Source organism: Misgurnus anguillicaudatus, chromosome 20 (genome assembly GCF_027580225.2).
Source record: "Misgurnus anguillicaudatus chromosome 20, ASM2758022v2, whole genome shotgun sequence".
NCBI lineage: Eukaryota > Metazoa > Chordata > Actinopteri > Cypriniformes > Cobitidae > Misgurnus > Misgurnus anguillicaudatus.
Window position 1 is genome coordinate 34,944,711 of NC_073356.2, and position 17,602 is coordinate 34,962,312.

At 36.7% G+C, this 17,602-nt stretch overlaps 1 protein-coding gene across 4 annotated transcripts in view; it reads right to left on the reverse strand.

Annotated features, from left to right (window-relative positions):
• trappc9 (trafficking protein particle complex subunit 9) overlaps positions 1–17,602 on the reverse strand; it is a 310,708-nt gene that overhangs the window by 97,695 nt on the left and 195,411 nt on the right. For all 4 annotated transcript variants that reach the window (XM_055219336.2, XM_055219335.2, XM_055219333.2 and 1 more), the window contains 2 exons: positions 13,779–13,932; positions 1,419–1,509 (listed from right to left, as the gene is read on the reverse strand). In XM_055219336.2, coding sequence (XP_055075311.2) covers positions 1,419–1,509; positions 13,779–13,932 — 245 coding nt within the window. The remainder of the gene's footprint in view (positions 1–1,418; positions 1,510–13,778; positions 13,933–17,602) is intronic.

A 17,602-nucleotide genomic window follows, 5' to 3' on the forward strand; every position in this document is an offset into this window, starting at 1 on the left:
AACTCAACACTTAACAGTTTTTTTCAACGGAGTTTCAAAGGACTCTAAGCGATCCCAAACGAGGCATTAGGGTCTTATCTAGCAAAACGATTGTCATTTTTGACAATAAAAATAATAAATATACACTTTTAAACCACAATTTCTCATCTAGATCCGGTCCTGAAAGCGTCAGCGTGACCTCACGCAATACGTCATGACGTCAAAAGGTCACAGAGGACGAACGCAAAACTCCGCCCCAGTGTTTACAAGTGTGTTGAAAGAGGACCGTTCCGACGTTGCTGTATGTGGAATGATACTAATTAATGTCTTTGTGTCAGTTTATTGTATAAAATGGTCCGCAAATGTGCGTTTTATATGTAACACGTGACCTCCCTACGTCACTACGCATTTCCGTTAGGTCGCGCTGGACCGACCTAGACGAAAAGTTGTGGTTTAAAAGTGCATTTTTTTATTTTTCTTGTCAAAAATGACAATCGTTTCGCTAGATAAGACCCTACTGCCTCGTTTGGGATCGTTTGTAGAACTTTGAAACTCCGTTGAAAAAAACTGTTAAGTGTTAAGTATTAATTGTTGGTGTCTATTAAAGTCCATTAAAATGAGAAAAATCCTGCAACGTTTTCCTCAACAACAAAAAAAATTTCTTCTCGACTGAACAAAGACAGACATCAACATTTTGGATGACATGGTGGTGAGTAAATTATCTGGATTTTTCTTTTAAGAAAATGGACTATTCCTTTTAATGTGGGTTCACACCAGACGCGAGTTTTGCGCGAGTAGATTACATACAAAGTCAATGCAAAGACACAATTAGACACGTCCTCAAGTGGGGCGAAGCGAATGATGCAATATGGGTGGCGCCTTTGCCGCGAAAACACACACTATTCGCCTCAAATGTGAAAAATATTCAGCTTGAGCAAAAAATTTGCATGCACAAAGTTAAATCCCGCAAGAAATCTAGAGCGAGTAACGTGACATTTTCAGCGCTAATTATCCACAGTGCGTCTTTAGTAAATCCTGACAGTGGTTACTTAATGGCAGTGTGCATGATTTTTGAAAACCACTTTGGAAAAGGAAATCAGGCCGAGTACTAAAACACACTTGTAGCCAATCAGCAGTAAGGGGCGTGTCTCTTAACCGACATCGTTGCCTGGGTTGCGTATGTTTGGTGCGGGTCTACCAAAAGAAGGTCCAGATTCTATTGGGGTAGGGGCGTGTTTGTTTATGTGATTTCAAATGTCAACATTGGCTTTCAGAGATCATGCACCCTGCCTTTAATGCCAAAATGATGGTTTGCACTGGCGCAAGCCGTTAGTAAATCTGGCCCTTTATGTTTTACTTACGATGGCAAAGTAAAGACCCTACCAAAGCCAAGCTCTTTTGAATCTCGAAGAGAAGAGGAGTAAAGAGGTGACACTTACCCCACTGTAGAGGTGCGAGCTGCAGGTGCTCCAGTATGAGTTGATTTAGGATGCCCTCCACACTGGCCTCACCCTGACGCTGTAATGATGAGTGAACGATGAGTTAAGGAAAACATCTCACAACTTATGCAAATTAAAAAAGGGAGAAAGAGAAAGTTTGACTGAGAACAATTCAAGTTTATACTTTACTAAATGATGCTCCAAAATAAACCACTGATTATACAGCATACTAGAAACCTCAACTCTCTGCATTCGCAAAAATAATGCCAACCTGCTTTATCCATTAAATTAAGTGTGTGTGTGTGTGTGTGTGTGTGTGTGTGTGTGTGTGTTTGGTTTGATAGCTGAACTTTAGAGTGACTTGTGTCATTACATAACAGCAGTGAATGAAGCAGAAGAGCTGAAGCCCTTCATGCCTGAGAGCACTTCAACTATCTACACACTGCGATGTGAAGCAGAAGAGAGAAAAAATGTAAATCCAGATTTTATCTGACCCTATTTCAAAGCAAACGAAAAAAACAATGCCTTCGTAACTTTGCTATACAAACATTTCTAGAAAAGAACACAAAATCTGGTGGATCAAAATCTGTTTTTGTGATGTGCCAAAACATCACTGAGTTACTAAGAAGTCCTTCAGTCTGGTTCAGCACACATCTTCCACATCTCATGTAAATGTGGTTGCTCCTACCTAAATTTGTCCCGGCTGTCGGCTCAGTAAATAACCAAACTGTGATTTCATTTTAAATTTTCATGCATTTGGCAGACCCTTTTCGCAAAGTGACTTACAACTAGGGCTGGGTATTGGCAAGGGCCTCACGATACGGTACTGTACGGTATATATCACGATACATGGCCGTGTTCCAATTTGTCGCGGTACGATACAATACGTTGCATGTTACAATACATTGCAATAGTTTTTTCTTTTTTTATATATCAAAAATGTAAAAAATAGAGCTGACTTTTTTAAAAAAAACTTTTTTTTAAAACACGTTGACTTTGAAAGCTGCAGGTGTTTTTAAATGTTGTGCCATTTTCTCCCTCCCGCTAACTTCTGAGACATTGGCCGAATGGCTGTATATGACAGACAACTGGAAAGCGACAACTACAGCAGCGGCAGGGAGGTTTTGATGGGTTTGTAAAAATACCGTTAGTAGAGATCGAAATATCGCAATAGTTAACTGTATCAATAATTTTTCACAGCCCTACTTACAACCTGGGGCGGTCGTAGCCTAAGAGAGAGGGCTTGTAACCCAAAGGTCTCATGGTCGGCAGGTCCCATACAGCAAAAAAAATTAATTTCTCTGGCCAAAAATATATTTTAAATATATGCTAAATACATTTTGTAGAAAGTAAAGCTCAATTAAATATATATTTTTGAATTTGGAAATATATTTAGTTTTAACCTTCATATATGAACATATATTTAAAAATGTATTTCAATTTCTAATTTTACATCCCATATGGCAAAAATGTATTCTTTGCCAAAATATATTTGAAATATATGCTAAATAAGTTAATTTTATGAAGCTCATTTTTAAAGTAAAAATATACATTTAATTTTAAACTATTTAAAATTGCGACGTGAATATATTTTATATTTCCTCGGATTGAAATATATGTAGGGCTAAATATATTTTTTATAGGGCTGGGCAAAAAAATTGATTTTTCGATTAATCGTTTTTTAAAACGTGGTCAATTCAGAATCGATTTTCAAAGAGCAGAATCGATTTTTTTCCAAATTTTTCTGCTAACATTGAATGTAAGATTAACGTTAATCAAATTACTAATCTTCTTCACTAGATGTCACCCTCTTTTTTGCCTTGCGTGATGTTACAACGGAGCGAGAGGCGAGCCTGTCAGTGCTTCAAATGGTGGTTTCAGGTGCTTCATCAACGTTGATGCCACCTTCACATAAAAAGTAAGAGGTATTGAAGTATTTTAGATTTCGCAAGCAAGACGACAACGTTAGTGTTGTGGCTTTTAATTTCTTTTTATTTATTACCCACGTGTAAACTTCTGTTCACTGTTATTTTTTATTAATATAGAATTTGTATTAAATCTATATTAATTGAGTTGAATCGAGAATCGAATATAAAAACTAGTGCTGGGCAAAGATTAATCACGATTAATCGCATACAAAATAAAAGTGATTTTTTACATAATATATGTGCTTGTACTGTGTCTAATTATTGTGTATATTTAACCACACACACATTCATATATTCATTTCAGAATTGTTTTACTTATATATAATTTTTTTAAAATTTATTTTTAATATAGAATATATAAAAATAAATATATATAAACATGTAAATGTTTCTTAAATACATACATGAATGTGTGTGTATTTATTTATACATAATAATTACACACAGCACATACTCATATATTATGCCAAAAATCACTTTTATTTTGTATGCGATTAATCGCGATTAATCTTTGCCCAGCACTAATAAAAACCGATCAGAGAATCGGAATCGAAAATTTAATCGAGAATCGAATCGATTTGATAGCTTGTGAATCGAAATTGAATTGATCTGGAACATCTGAATCGATACCCAGCCCTAATTTTTAAAGCTTTTAATTTTTTTAATATATTTCAAAATATGAAAAAATGGCCAAAAAATAAATCAATGAAAAATATATTTTTGCAAACATATTCCAAAATATATTTCAGCAAATATATTTTTGGCCTTTTTGTATATTTAGCAATATATTTAAAAATATATATTTTTTGACATATGGGGTTGCGGGTGTTGTGCCATTGACCAAGGCACCTTAACCGCAGTTGCTCCCCGAGCGTGTGTGTGTTTACGACTTGCAAAGTGCTTGTTCACTACTCACTGGATTGGGTTAAATCAAAATCTTTTTAAGGAAGTCGCATCACTGCCACACCATAATTTCAACGCCTCCAGATCAAGAATTGTCAGAAACTGCACATGCACAAAGCCCCTCAAAGGTGGCATTCTTTAACGGTTGACGATTGGCTCTTTTAACTGGAAGGCGGGACTAGAGCAACCATACTGACCGTGGCAACATATCAATACCAGTGACGCATCTTGGTAATATGAAATATTTTTGGTTAAATGCACGAGTCACATTTGGGGTATAGGTTACCATATCCATTATTAGCAGTATATGTGTGTTCCCTAGGAATAAAATCCACAACCGTCTTGTGCCTTTTTCTAGCTACAGGAACACTTTATTATTTATTTATATACAGCATTTATCTCCAGTGTGTTTCTACGGTTGGTTGACTGCCATGATGGCGTATTTGACCCACAGGCTAACTGTGAATTTCTCCCCTGGGGCATTACAGACTCATCTGATACTCTTCCATCTCTCTCTGCTTTCACCAATCACGCCCATGTTCCTCTGTGGACTTCACGTCACCAAAACGCACACATATTATGGCACGTTATCTTCTTTATTTATTATTTTACATGTGTATTATCTTGTACGTCTAAATTCAGCCTCCGCATCGGTATGCATCTGTTGAAAAGAACAAGCAGTAGTAATTACGGAGGCGTTTGGACGGTTTTAAAATAAAGGAGTGATGCAGCAGAGATGTGCAGATCAGACAGAAGTGATATCAGGGTTTCACACTCCTGGAACTAACAGGAGATGATCAACACCTCTGAACGAGTGCAGGAGAAATCGGAGAGTAACCTCGTGTTCTTGGTGAAATGTACGGCGACCAAAATCATGCAATTTGTGGTTCAGGAGCAGAAACGTTGAGCTATATTTAGTGGGTGACTGGGCCGTCCCAAATGGAGAATGGCAAAAACAAAACATGTGCAGAAACAATAGCTACTTTAACACAGAAAACCAATTAAAGTACAGCAAAACTGCCAAATTAAGCCATCTGTTATATGCAGGTTTCAGCAGAATTGGAACACCTGTCACTTTACAGGCTATAAATACATCCCACCGCTAGCATCTACATTTATTATGTTGCATAATATGATAAAGCTTTCAGCAGAGCAATAAGAAGGTTGTACTAACACAATTTAGTACTATTTTAACATGCCTGAATCCATTTAAAATCACACAGAAAATGACAAAAGTACAAATTTGTCTATAAGCAACGACTTCTAACATTTTGATGCACTCCTGGAGCACCTCTCGACCAGATTCCAGGTGCATATATATATATATATTTTTATACAACTAATCGAGTATTTAATAATAATTTTTAATATTTTATACAAACAAAGACAAATGCTGCATCCGAAACCACCTACTTTCATACTATATAGACGGATTCAGCAGTAACAACATAAACAAGCGGCTTTCGTGGTCAACACGTAACTTCCGGTAAACTTAGAATAAATAACAACAAACTACTTTAAACATAGTTTTTTATATAACAAGCAAAAAAAACAACACGTAGATTACCTAGGAAACCAAAATATTTGTTTTTTTCGATGAGTTCAGTTTAGCAAATGGTCACACCATTAAAAAAACTGAAACCGGAAGTAAAGTTTGGACCAGACGCGTATCGTGCATCCGATGAAACCGTCTATAGTAGGTAAATTGCAGTATGTGAGGCGAGTAGTATGTCCGAAATTCATAGTTTTCGAAAAACAGTAGGCGAAAAGTAGGCGAATCCCGTGATCCACCGGGACCGGTGTTATCCAACGAAGAAGAAGAAGGAGAGGCGTTTTTTATTCAAAAATGTCTGAAAGCGGTAACGTGGCTCTATTTAAATGCAAATACATATTTTATAACATAACAGCTGTCCCTTGTGGTTAAATTGAGCTTGTTTAACTCTTTCCAGCCATTGACGAGTTATCTCATCAATTATGAGTTAATATTTAACTGATAAATATGCCTTTCTGGACGAATTTCAAAGTGAAAGTGTAATTTTATCCACTAGATGGCGCCAAACCGAATTTATCAAAAACGGAAGTTAAAAAGATTTAATGATTTATTTTATCTGCTCAAAATGTTGTATTTTTGAAGAGAAATATCCATATTTCAGTGGTAAAATTAAGTGGAAAAAGTAAATATATAATGAAACGTTTTTTTTTTCCCGTTTTGTTTGTTTGTTTGTTTTGTTTGTTCCTGCAAGGAATTTTGTGAAACTTTTGTTAAAATCACAAAAATGTGAGTGGACAACTTTTCTCAAAAAGGCTGGCGGCGAATGAGTTAAGAGAAAACATTTCCCTGCCAATGACGCTTTCCTGACGAGTTTTTACGGTAATCTGTAATTCCGTTGTTATCCACTAGATGGCCTCTTAACCAATTTATAAAAGCCTGAAGCAAAAACTAATTTTAAACTCTGTGTATGTTTTAATAATCATTCTAAATCTGATCTCTAACAAAATCCCTGTAATAACAAAATAATAACAAAAATGCAATATTTTCAGCTTTTTGCTCCAAATTTTGTAGAAACTTACCCATATTTAAGAGGTCATAAAAAGAGTACACATGAAGTTAGGATGAAACTTTTTTATCGTTTTGTTTTGTTTGAAAGCAGAGGGTCTGTTTTTTCATTTGATTTATTTGTATGTTTATATATTTATAGAAGAACATTTTCCTGGAAGGCATTTCATGAAACTTTTGTGAAAAGCACAAAATGCTGGCAGGCAACTTTTTTAAAAAAGGCTGGTGGGGAATGAGTTAACATTATTTCAGTTAACGACTAACTTCTTGTAGGGCTGGGACGATAAATTGTGCGATTATGCTTGATATGTTTCTCAATAAATTACAGATGAAATGCAGCTACATCCAAAACAGAGGCGCATTAACAGGGCTGATGTTATGTACAAATTAATTCACACTATCCATATTTATGCTATATAGTACCTACTGTTTTAACACTCGATGAGTAGGTACTTCATCTAATTTAGTACCTACTGTCCCAGTATGCGATTTCGGACGCAGCGAATGTCACTTATATTAACAAACATCTCCGCCATAGTCCTGTCAATTGTTCTTACAGCCCAATGCTGTGTGCTGTATGGGGCAATAGGGTGGTAGACAAGTGACGTCACAGACCAAACTATTTCTAGCTACTTTAATTAGCGAACATTATAGACTATTTCCAATTAATAGTTGCAGCCCTAATATTCAGTAAAAAACAAAGCACAAAAAATAATCCGCTTCTCAAACCATGATACACCTGTGTGAAGGTGACTGTAGAAAAACAGACTAGAACACAGTGTCCTGGGCATGATTACAACACACACTGCCTCAGGCTCACACAAACACACACACACACACATCACAAGCTTGAACCATATGTCAGTGTATCAGGATCACTGGAAATGCATCTCGTCCAGTACGGTCCAGCTGCCGGACACAGATGCTGTTTGACGATCACAACACATACATACACATACAGTACACACAAACACTCCCGCTTTACTCCTCTCCATACTGGAATCTCATTGTATGAAAATCAAGATATACTAAGAGTGAATCAACTTCAAATAGAGATTAATTTCGAATAATAAAGAATAATTTTGAATGAAAAAAGTTGGATATAAACAAAAGTTCTTCTTACTACATTACACGGCGCTTTGGAATGCTTGATTCTGATTGGCCGACATTCCGAGGATTATTATTCACAGATAACAACCACCTGAACGGATAAGACAACCTCGTCTGAGTACTGCGAGTCAACTTTACCAATACAGAACTTCACATCTTGGCTTAATGCCTCTATGGGGTCCCAAACCTTTTTTACATCACGGACCGGTTTCGGCTTGAATTTTTTTCGTGTGTGTGTGTGTGTGAGAGAGAGGGTGTGTGTTGCAAATACCTGCTCCATCACTTATTTTAGTGGTTGTTAGTGCTGAAAATCTTTCTTTGCGAAATGTATAGTTTTAAAAGGAAGTAAAGATTAAAAAACCATCCATAAGGAAAGTTAATAACAGCTTTATTTTAGTAGAAGTGTAAAACCATATTTTTTTACTTTCATTGTTTGACGAGTTAGTCTGCCTATTCAGCCTAATAATTAATGGTAAACACACTTGGCTTGCTGTCCTCAAAGGCAACTCAAACCTGAGGCCAAGTTCAAGTAAGAGAACTGCACAAAGGGGAAAAAATGAGCAGTAAAGAAGGGATGCTGGAAAAAATGCCACCAAGCAAGGAAACATCATTCCAGACTGCTGCTTATATGCTTTTATATGCTTGATAATTGACACAGGACTGAATTTTTAGGTTCCTCCCAATACTACGTTTATAACTTTGTGTAAAGAAGACATTTCACAAAACTTTTTTTAGATGTAAAATAGAGTACATATATGAAGTTTTAGCTCAAAATACTATAGAGATAATTTATTATTATTTGTTTATTCTGACATCACAAGGGGAGCCAAATTTCAATTACCTAATTTTTCACGTGCTTGCAGAGAACTAAGTTACTGGGTTGTTGTTTTTCACATTTTCTTGTTGATAGAAGCACTGGGGACCAAATGATAGCACTTAAACATGAAAAGATGTTTCGATTTTCATGGTATGTCCCCTTTAAAGTGTACCAGTTAAACTATGGTTACTGTTATTTTCATAATGGTGCCGCTATCGCTGTCTAATTCTGTATTTGTTTTCCAGAAGCTTGCAGGGGTGATACTTTTCAGTCATTTGCGATGTCAAAGAGTTGATCCTTTTCATGTATAGACCTTTTGCGTGTTTGCAAACAGAGATGATGGTTTTTTTGTGGGCGGAGCCCAACTGGTGGCAGAAAGTGAAAGGAATATTCCATTTTCTTAAAAGAAAAATCCAGATAATTTACTCATCACCATGTCATCCAAAATGTTGATGTCTTTCTTTGTTTAGTTGAGAAGAAATTATGTTTTTTGAGGAAAACATTGCAGGATTTTTCTTATTTTAATGGACTTTAATAGACACCAACAATTAATACTTAACTCAACACTTAACAGTTTTTTTCAACGGAGTTTCAAAGGACCACAAACAATCCCAAACGAGGCACAAGGGTCTTATCTAGCAAAACAATTGTCATTTTTGACAATAAAAATAACAAATACTCGTCACAACTTCTCGTCTAGATCCGGTCGTGATGCGTCAGCGTGACCCCACGCAATACGTCATGACGTCAAGAGGTCACAGAGGACGAACGCGAAACTCCGCCCCAGTGTTTACAAGTGTGTTGAAAGAGGACCGTTCCTACGTTGTTGTATGTCAACTGATACTAATTAATGTTTTGTGTCAGTTTATTGTTTCCAATCGTCCGCAAATGTGCGTTTTATATATGTAACACGTGACCTCCCTACGTCACTACGCATTTACGTTAGGTCGCGCTGGACCGGATCTAAACGAGAAGTTGTGCTTTAAAAGTGTATATTTGTTATTTTTATTGTCAAAAATTACAATCGTTTTGCTAGATAAGACCCTAATGCCTCGTTTGGGATTGTTTATAGTCCTTTGAAACTCCGTTGAAAAAAACTGTATGTGTTGAGTTAAGTGTTAAGTGTTGGTGTCCATTAAAATGAGAAAAATCCTGCAATGTTTTCCTCAAAAAACATAATTTCTTCTCGACTGAACAAAGAAAGACATCAACATTTTGGATGACATGGTGGTGAGTAAATTATCTGGATTTTTCTTTTAAGAAAATGGAATATTCCTTGAATGCTTCTCAATAGCTGTGTGAAGTGCTTTAGCGTTAAACTGTGATTTTTATGGATCCGGTGTTCTGTAGAGGTCTGTTTTCCCTATATTTCTCTTAAGTGTAATGTTTCTTATAACGTTTTCACCAAGTTATGTTTATTTTTTAAATAAATTAAAAGTTTAAATGGCTTGGCTACTAATTGCGTGCATGTATGTATTGTATATGTTTTGTTCTTTATGGGTAAATCAATTATTTTTACAGTATGAATCGCTTAAGTACTTATACATTAAGAGCAATACTATCATGTATTCTGTATAATATCATTTATTAAACATTTCATCATTTTCCTGTTTTCTTCCTTATATTTATAGCCTACGTGTTTGTTCTAAAACTATTATGTTTACGTACAAATTAATTTGTATAGGCCTGTTTATATATTATTTACACTTTACATCGTGTGTGTGTGTGTGTGTGTGTGTGTGTGTGTGCGCTATGTTTATATATTTATTAGTAAACATCATAATTTAGAACAAGCAGGAAGAAGACAGACTAAGATATAAGGTAAAAAGAAGTAATAGAAAACGGAAAAAATACGAAAACTTTAATAAATGGTAATATTATTGATATTATGAACTAATTCAAATCTTTAATCTTTCTAAATAAATTATAAACGTAACGTGATGAAAACGCTATAAGAAACACATAGAGGGATCAGACTTCGACAGAACACCGGATATCTTCTCTAATTATTTTCTGTTCAAATGATTAAAAGATTTTCAGATGATTTCATCACTCCAGTCTGTCCGGTTGAGGGCTTATTGCAACCACAAACACCTACGTTTATCTTCAAATGGTGTCTTTGACGACGGTATACTATAAAAATGAAGGTCATCTATTTTGGCATTCCTATTCTGACACTCAACAGCACAACAAAACATTTTCTAGTGAGATATATTGTTCGTTTCACTCGTGTCTCATTCATTTCCACTGTTTTTCTGCCACCACATGCGCGCGTGACGTAACTGTGACGTCGACTCGCAAAAGGTCTATTGACATGATTTGTGGGGTACATGCAAATGATTCATGAAGCCATATATGCAATTTTTTGATTGATTGTGATTTAGAAGTATGCTTAGCATCAAACTCAGAAATGACAGCAATGCTATGTGATTGCAGATGCGCTGAGAGAGAGAGAGAGAGAGAGAGAGAGAGAGAGAGAGAGACAGAGAGAGAGAGAGAGAGAGAGAGGGGGGGGGGGGGGCTGGTAAAGTAGAAACGGCTCTTAAAGGGCAAAACTCTCAAAAAAGCTATTATGTAGCTATTATACCATTTTTTCAAGAGCGTTCTTGTGACCTGGTGTCAACTTGTCCACGGCCCGGTATTGGGTCGCGACATGGTGGTTGGGGACCTCTGCTATAGAAAACACCTTTCCATGGCAGAAGGTTTGCGTATCTTACAAATGAGCCAATATAATATTAACTAATAACTAATATTTTAAAGCAATATTTTGTGTCTATATATTTACTCATGTGTCAAGTAGTTATGTAATAAGTAAGATAATGTACAGCCAGCAGATTGTTATCGCAGCTGATATTGTTTGCAGCACATTATTGCTTACATATTAATGCGACAAGATGTTCCCCAAAATGAGCATCTGATTAATCAATGACATTACTTTTTATATAAATGTAATTTAATGTAACACTGTAATTACAATTTGTAATTATTTATAGAGAAAGTTACTTTTTACTTTTAAAGAGTTCATGTTTTACCGTGATTTTACCATGGTTAAAGGAATAGTTTACCCAAAAATAAAAATGATGTCATAATTTTCTTACCCTCATGTTGTTCTAAACCTGTATGAATTTCTTTTTTCTAATGAAAGAAGATATTTTGATAAATGATGGTAAGCACATAGCTGCTCTAACCATTGACTTCCATAGTAGGAAAACAAATACCATGGAAGTATTGAGATAAACGATGAAGATATTTTGATAAATGATGGTAAACACACAGCTGCTCTAACCATTGACTTCCATAGTAGGAAAACAAATACCATGGAAGTATTGAGATAAACGATGAAGATATTTTGATAAATGATGGTAAGCACACAGCTGCTCTAACCATTTACTTCCATAGTAGGAAAACAAATATTGTTGAATTATTATGATAAATGATGAAGAAGATATTTTGAAAAATTATGGTAAGCACACAGCTGCTATAACCATTGACTTTCATAGTAGGAAAACAAATACCATGGAAGTATTGAGATAAACGATGAAGATATTTTGATAAATGATGGTAAGCACATAGCTGCTCTAACCATTGACTTCCATAGTAGGAAAACAAATACCATGAAAGTATTGAGATAAACGATGAAGATATTTTGATAAATGATGGTAAGCACACAGCTGCTCTAACCATTGACTTCCATAGTAGGAAAACAAATATTGTTGAATTATTATGATAAATGATGAAGAAGATATTTTGAAAAATTATGGTAAGCACACAGCTGCTATAACCATTGACTTTCATAGTAGGAAAACAAATACCATGGAAGTATTGAGATAAACGATAAAGATATTTTGATAAATGATGGTAAGCACATAGCTGCTCTAACCATTGACTTTCATAGTAGGAAAACAAATACCATGGAAGTATTGAGATAAACGATGAAGATATTTTGATAAATGATGGTAAGCACATAGCTGCTCTAACCATTGACTTCCATAGTAGGAAAACAAATACCATGGAAGTATTGAGATAAACGATGAAGATATTTTGATAAATGATGGAAAGCACACAGCTGGTCTAACCATTGACTTCCATAGTAGGAAAACAAATATAGTTGAAGTATTATGATAAATGATGAAGAAGATATTTTAAAAAAATAATGGTAAGCACACAGCTGCTCTAACCATTGACTTCCATAGTAGGAAAATAAAAATTTTGGAAGAATTAAGATAAACGATGAAGATATTTTGCTAAATGATGATAAGCAAACAGTTGATTGTAACTATTGACTTCCATAGTAGGAAAACAAATACCATGGAAGTATTGAGATAAACAATGAAGATATTTTGATAAATGATGGTAAGCACATAGCTGCTCTAACCATTGACTTCCATAGTAGGAAAACAAATACCATGGAAGTATTGAGATAAACGATGAAGATATTTTGATAAATGATGGTAAGCACACAGCTGCTCTAACCATTGACTTCCATAGTAGGAAAAATTTTTTTTGGAAGAATTGAGATAAACAATGAAGATCTTTTGCTAAATGATGATAAGCACACAGTTGATTGTAGCTATTAACTTCCATAATAGTAAAACAAATATTTTGGAAGAATTGTGATAAATTATTAAGAAGATATTTTGATAAATGATGGTAAGCACACATCTGTCATAACCATTAACTTCCATAGTAGGAAAAGAAATATCATGAAACCATTGTGATAATTGATAAAGAAGATATTTTGATAAATAATGATAAGCACAGAGTTGACGGTACCTATTAAATTCCATCATATTTGTTTTTCCTACTATGGAAGTCAATGGTTAAAATCAGCGGTGTGCTTACCATCATTTATCAAAATATCTCCTTTTGTGTTCATCAGAATTTTTTTTTTTTGTAATTCTTACAGGTTAGAAACAACATTTGGATGAGAAAATGATGACAGAATTTTCACTTTTGGGTGAACAATCCCTTTAACTGCATCACATAGACTAAAATAGCTTTTTTATTAATTTATTGAAACTTTAGATTTGTACAGTAAAGGATATGATAGTCCAGTGAATGTCCAGTGTGCTGCTGATAAGACCTCCCTGAACCTCCTGCTTTTTCTCTTCCTGTTGGCGTACGGTCCCCTGGTGCAATGCATCGTGGTCCGCCACCGGCATGCTGTCAAAGTCAAACTTATCCACTTGAATGGCCATCCTGGAACACACATATTGACAAATACACAAAGGTCAAATAAAGATCGAGCAGTCATCCAAATCCGCAGCAAGCAATGCTGTATTTGTTGTACACACGCTCAACGGCTTTAAAATACACTTCCCTTAAATGTCTGTCTGCAACCTCTGAAAAGCCTTTCGTTTCTTTGTGCACGACGTTTTAAAAAATGAAACAACAAAAATCCATCAACATAAAGGCTTGTCATAAACTCTAGGTAAAAAATGCCAAGGACATGCGCGCCAAATTACCGCTCGCTCCGAAACCTCTTCATGCTCATAGGAATGTCAATAAAATATGCTTGACATTTCCATGGTGTCCGTTATCAGCGAGCGGAGAAAGAAAGAGAGAGGATGGATTAATGACGGGACCGGTGGGAGATCTCTCAGAATGCGGCCACAAATATACAGATATGAGATAAAAATATGCTGCCATGCAATAGCAAAAGAGACAAATGTCTTTGAGTTTGATGCTGTACAGTATGTGTTTGTCTCGGGTACAGATCAAGCCTATTTTATTAAACTACACTAAGAGTCTTCGCTCACCGGTCTGAGAAATACTTAATGTCAATGGGAAAGATCCTCACATATGACACAGACGCATCCTAGAGTTTTACTTCATTCATTTATCCAGTTTACAGACCGGCAACAGGCCAAGATCTCTTCAGACCATCATACATAATTCATCACACAACCACACACACAAATGACTACACAAGCAGTCTCAGGCTCATTTTTCCCTCTGTTTCAGCAGACAGCGGCACGCTGGCCGACATGCATGACAAAATAATTATTTATTCCTGCTTTCCTTTCATCCATCTATTTCTCAGAGAGAGTGTAGTGGATTTAGCCGCTCGACTCCTGAATGTAAGACAACTTTTGTGTTGATGAGACACACACACACACAAGCCTGGGTGAAATCACTGATCCTGAGACAATACAGCTGATCTGTGTGAGGTCATGTTTATCGCATATTGTCAGCTGATGTTTAGAGGTCAGATGTTAACGTGCACGTAATGCAGATGTTTTTCAGAGCAGGAGACAACACACGGATTTAGCATGATTGACTCGTGTGAAAATGTGAAGTGATTCGCGTGTAAATCGATCCTGTTTAACAACATGCAGATGAGAGAAGACGCATTCACATGATAGACTGACAAACACAATATCTAGGACAAACACACACACACACACACACACACACACACACACACACACACACACACACACAAAGACAGACAGAAAGAAAGAAACATACAGATAGACAGACAGACAGACAGACAGACCGACAGACATATACACAAGGAAAGAGACAGACAAACAGACAGACAGACAGACAGACAGACAGACAGAAAAAACACAGACACACCCAGAAAGAGAGTCAGTCAGACAGACAGACAGACACACACAATGAAAAAAAATATTTTTTTCACAATTACACAGGAAGACAGACAGACACACGCACAATGAAAAAGAGACAGACAGACAGACACACAAAAACACAAACACACACAGAAAGAGACAGACAGACAGAGACACAGATAAACAGACACATATAATGAAAAAGAGACAGACAGACACACACACACACAAAAACACAGACACACACAGAAAGAGATAGACAGACAAACAATGAGAAAAAGACAGACAGACAGACACGGAAAGAGACCAACAGACAGACAGACATATACACATGGAAAGAGACAGACAGACAAACAGATCGACAGACAGACAGACCGACAGACATATACACGGAAAGAGACAGACAGACAGACAGACAGACAGACAGACAGACAGACAGACAGACAGACAGACAGACAGACAGACAGACAGACAGACAGACAGACAGACAGACAGACAAATACACATGGAAATAGACAGACAGACAGACAGACAGACAGACATATACACATGGAAAGAGACAGACAGACAGACAGACAGACATATACACATGGAAAGAGAGAGACAGACAGACATACAGATCAACAGACATATACACAAGGAAAGAGACAGACAGACAGATCGACAGACGTATACACATGGAAAGAGACAGACATACAGACAGACAGACAGACAGACAGACAAATACACATGGAAAGAGACAGACAGACAGACATATACACAAGGAAAGAGACAGACAAACACACAGACAGACATACACACACACACAGAAAGAGACAGACAGACAGACACACACACACACACACGGAAAGAGACAGACAGACAGACACACACACACACACTAAAAGAGACACACAGACAGACAGACATATACACATGGAAAGAGACAGACAGACAGACAGACAGACAAATACACATGGAAAGAGACAGACAGACAGACAGACATATACACAAGGAAAGAAAGAGACAGACAGACAGACAGACAGACAGACAGACATGGAAAGAGACAGACAGACAGATCGACAGACATATACACACAGAAAGAGACAGACAGACAGATCGACAGACATATACACATGGAAAGAGACAGATAGACAGACAGACAGACATATACACATGGAAAGAGACAGACAGACAGACAGACAGACAAATACACATGGAAAGAGACAGACAGACAGACATATACACAAGGAAAGAGACAGACAGACAGACAGACAGACAGACAGACAGACATGGAAAGAGACAGACAGACAGATCGACAGACATATACACACAGAAAGAGACAGACAGACAGATCGACAGACATATACACATGGAAAGAGACAGATAGACAGACAGACAGACATATACACATGGAAAGAGACAGACAGACAGACAGATGGACGGACATATACACAAGGAAAGAGACAGACAAACATACATACAGACACACACACACTGAAAGAGACAGACAGACAGACAGACAGACAGACAGACACACACACACACACACACACACACACACACACACACACACACACTGAAAGAGACAGACAGACAGATACAGATGAAAGAGGCAAACAGACAGACAAGATCGACAGACATGTACACACGAAAAAGAGACAGACAAACAGACAGACAGACAGACAGACAGACAGACACAGACACAGACACGGACACAGACACAGACACAGACACAGACACAGACAGACAGACACACACACACAGAAAGAGACAGACAGACACGGAAAGAGACAGACAGACACGGAAAGAGACAGACAGACAGACAGACATATACACATGGAAAGAGACAGACAGACAGATCGACATACATATACACACGAAAAGAGACAAACAGACAGACAGAGACACACACACACACGCACGCATGCACAGACGCACACAGAGGAGATACATTAGCACACAAACACAAGGAAAGAAAGTCTCTCAGCACCTGGGCATCTATCAGATGAGAGATGAGAGAAGAAAAGAGAGGAGAGAAAATCTATTTCTTCAGAAACGTCCAGAGTAATCAACGACACATCTGAGATGTGACAGCCAACACAGCCCCCCCAAAAAAGAGAAACACTCTCCTTACAGAAACAGTATTGTGAAACTTCTGCCCAAACCTCTACTGACTTATCAAATTCTGAATTTCTAATTGATGTGAAACATTCAAAAGAAAAAAACAAATGCAAGATTGACCCAAAAGTATCCATAACCCTTGACTGCATCGATCTACACATTAGCACAACACAGAGATCCAGAGAGAGAGA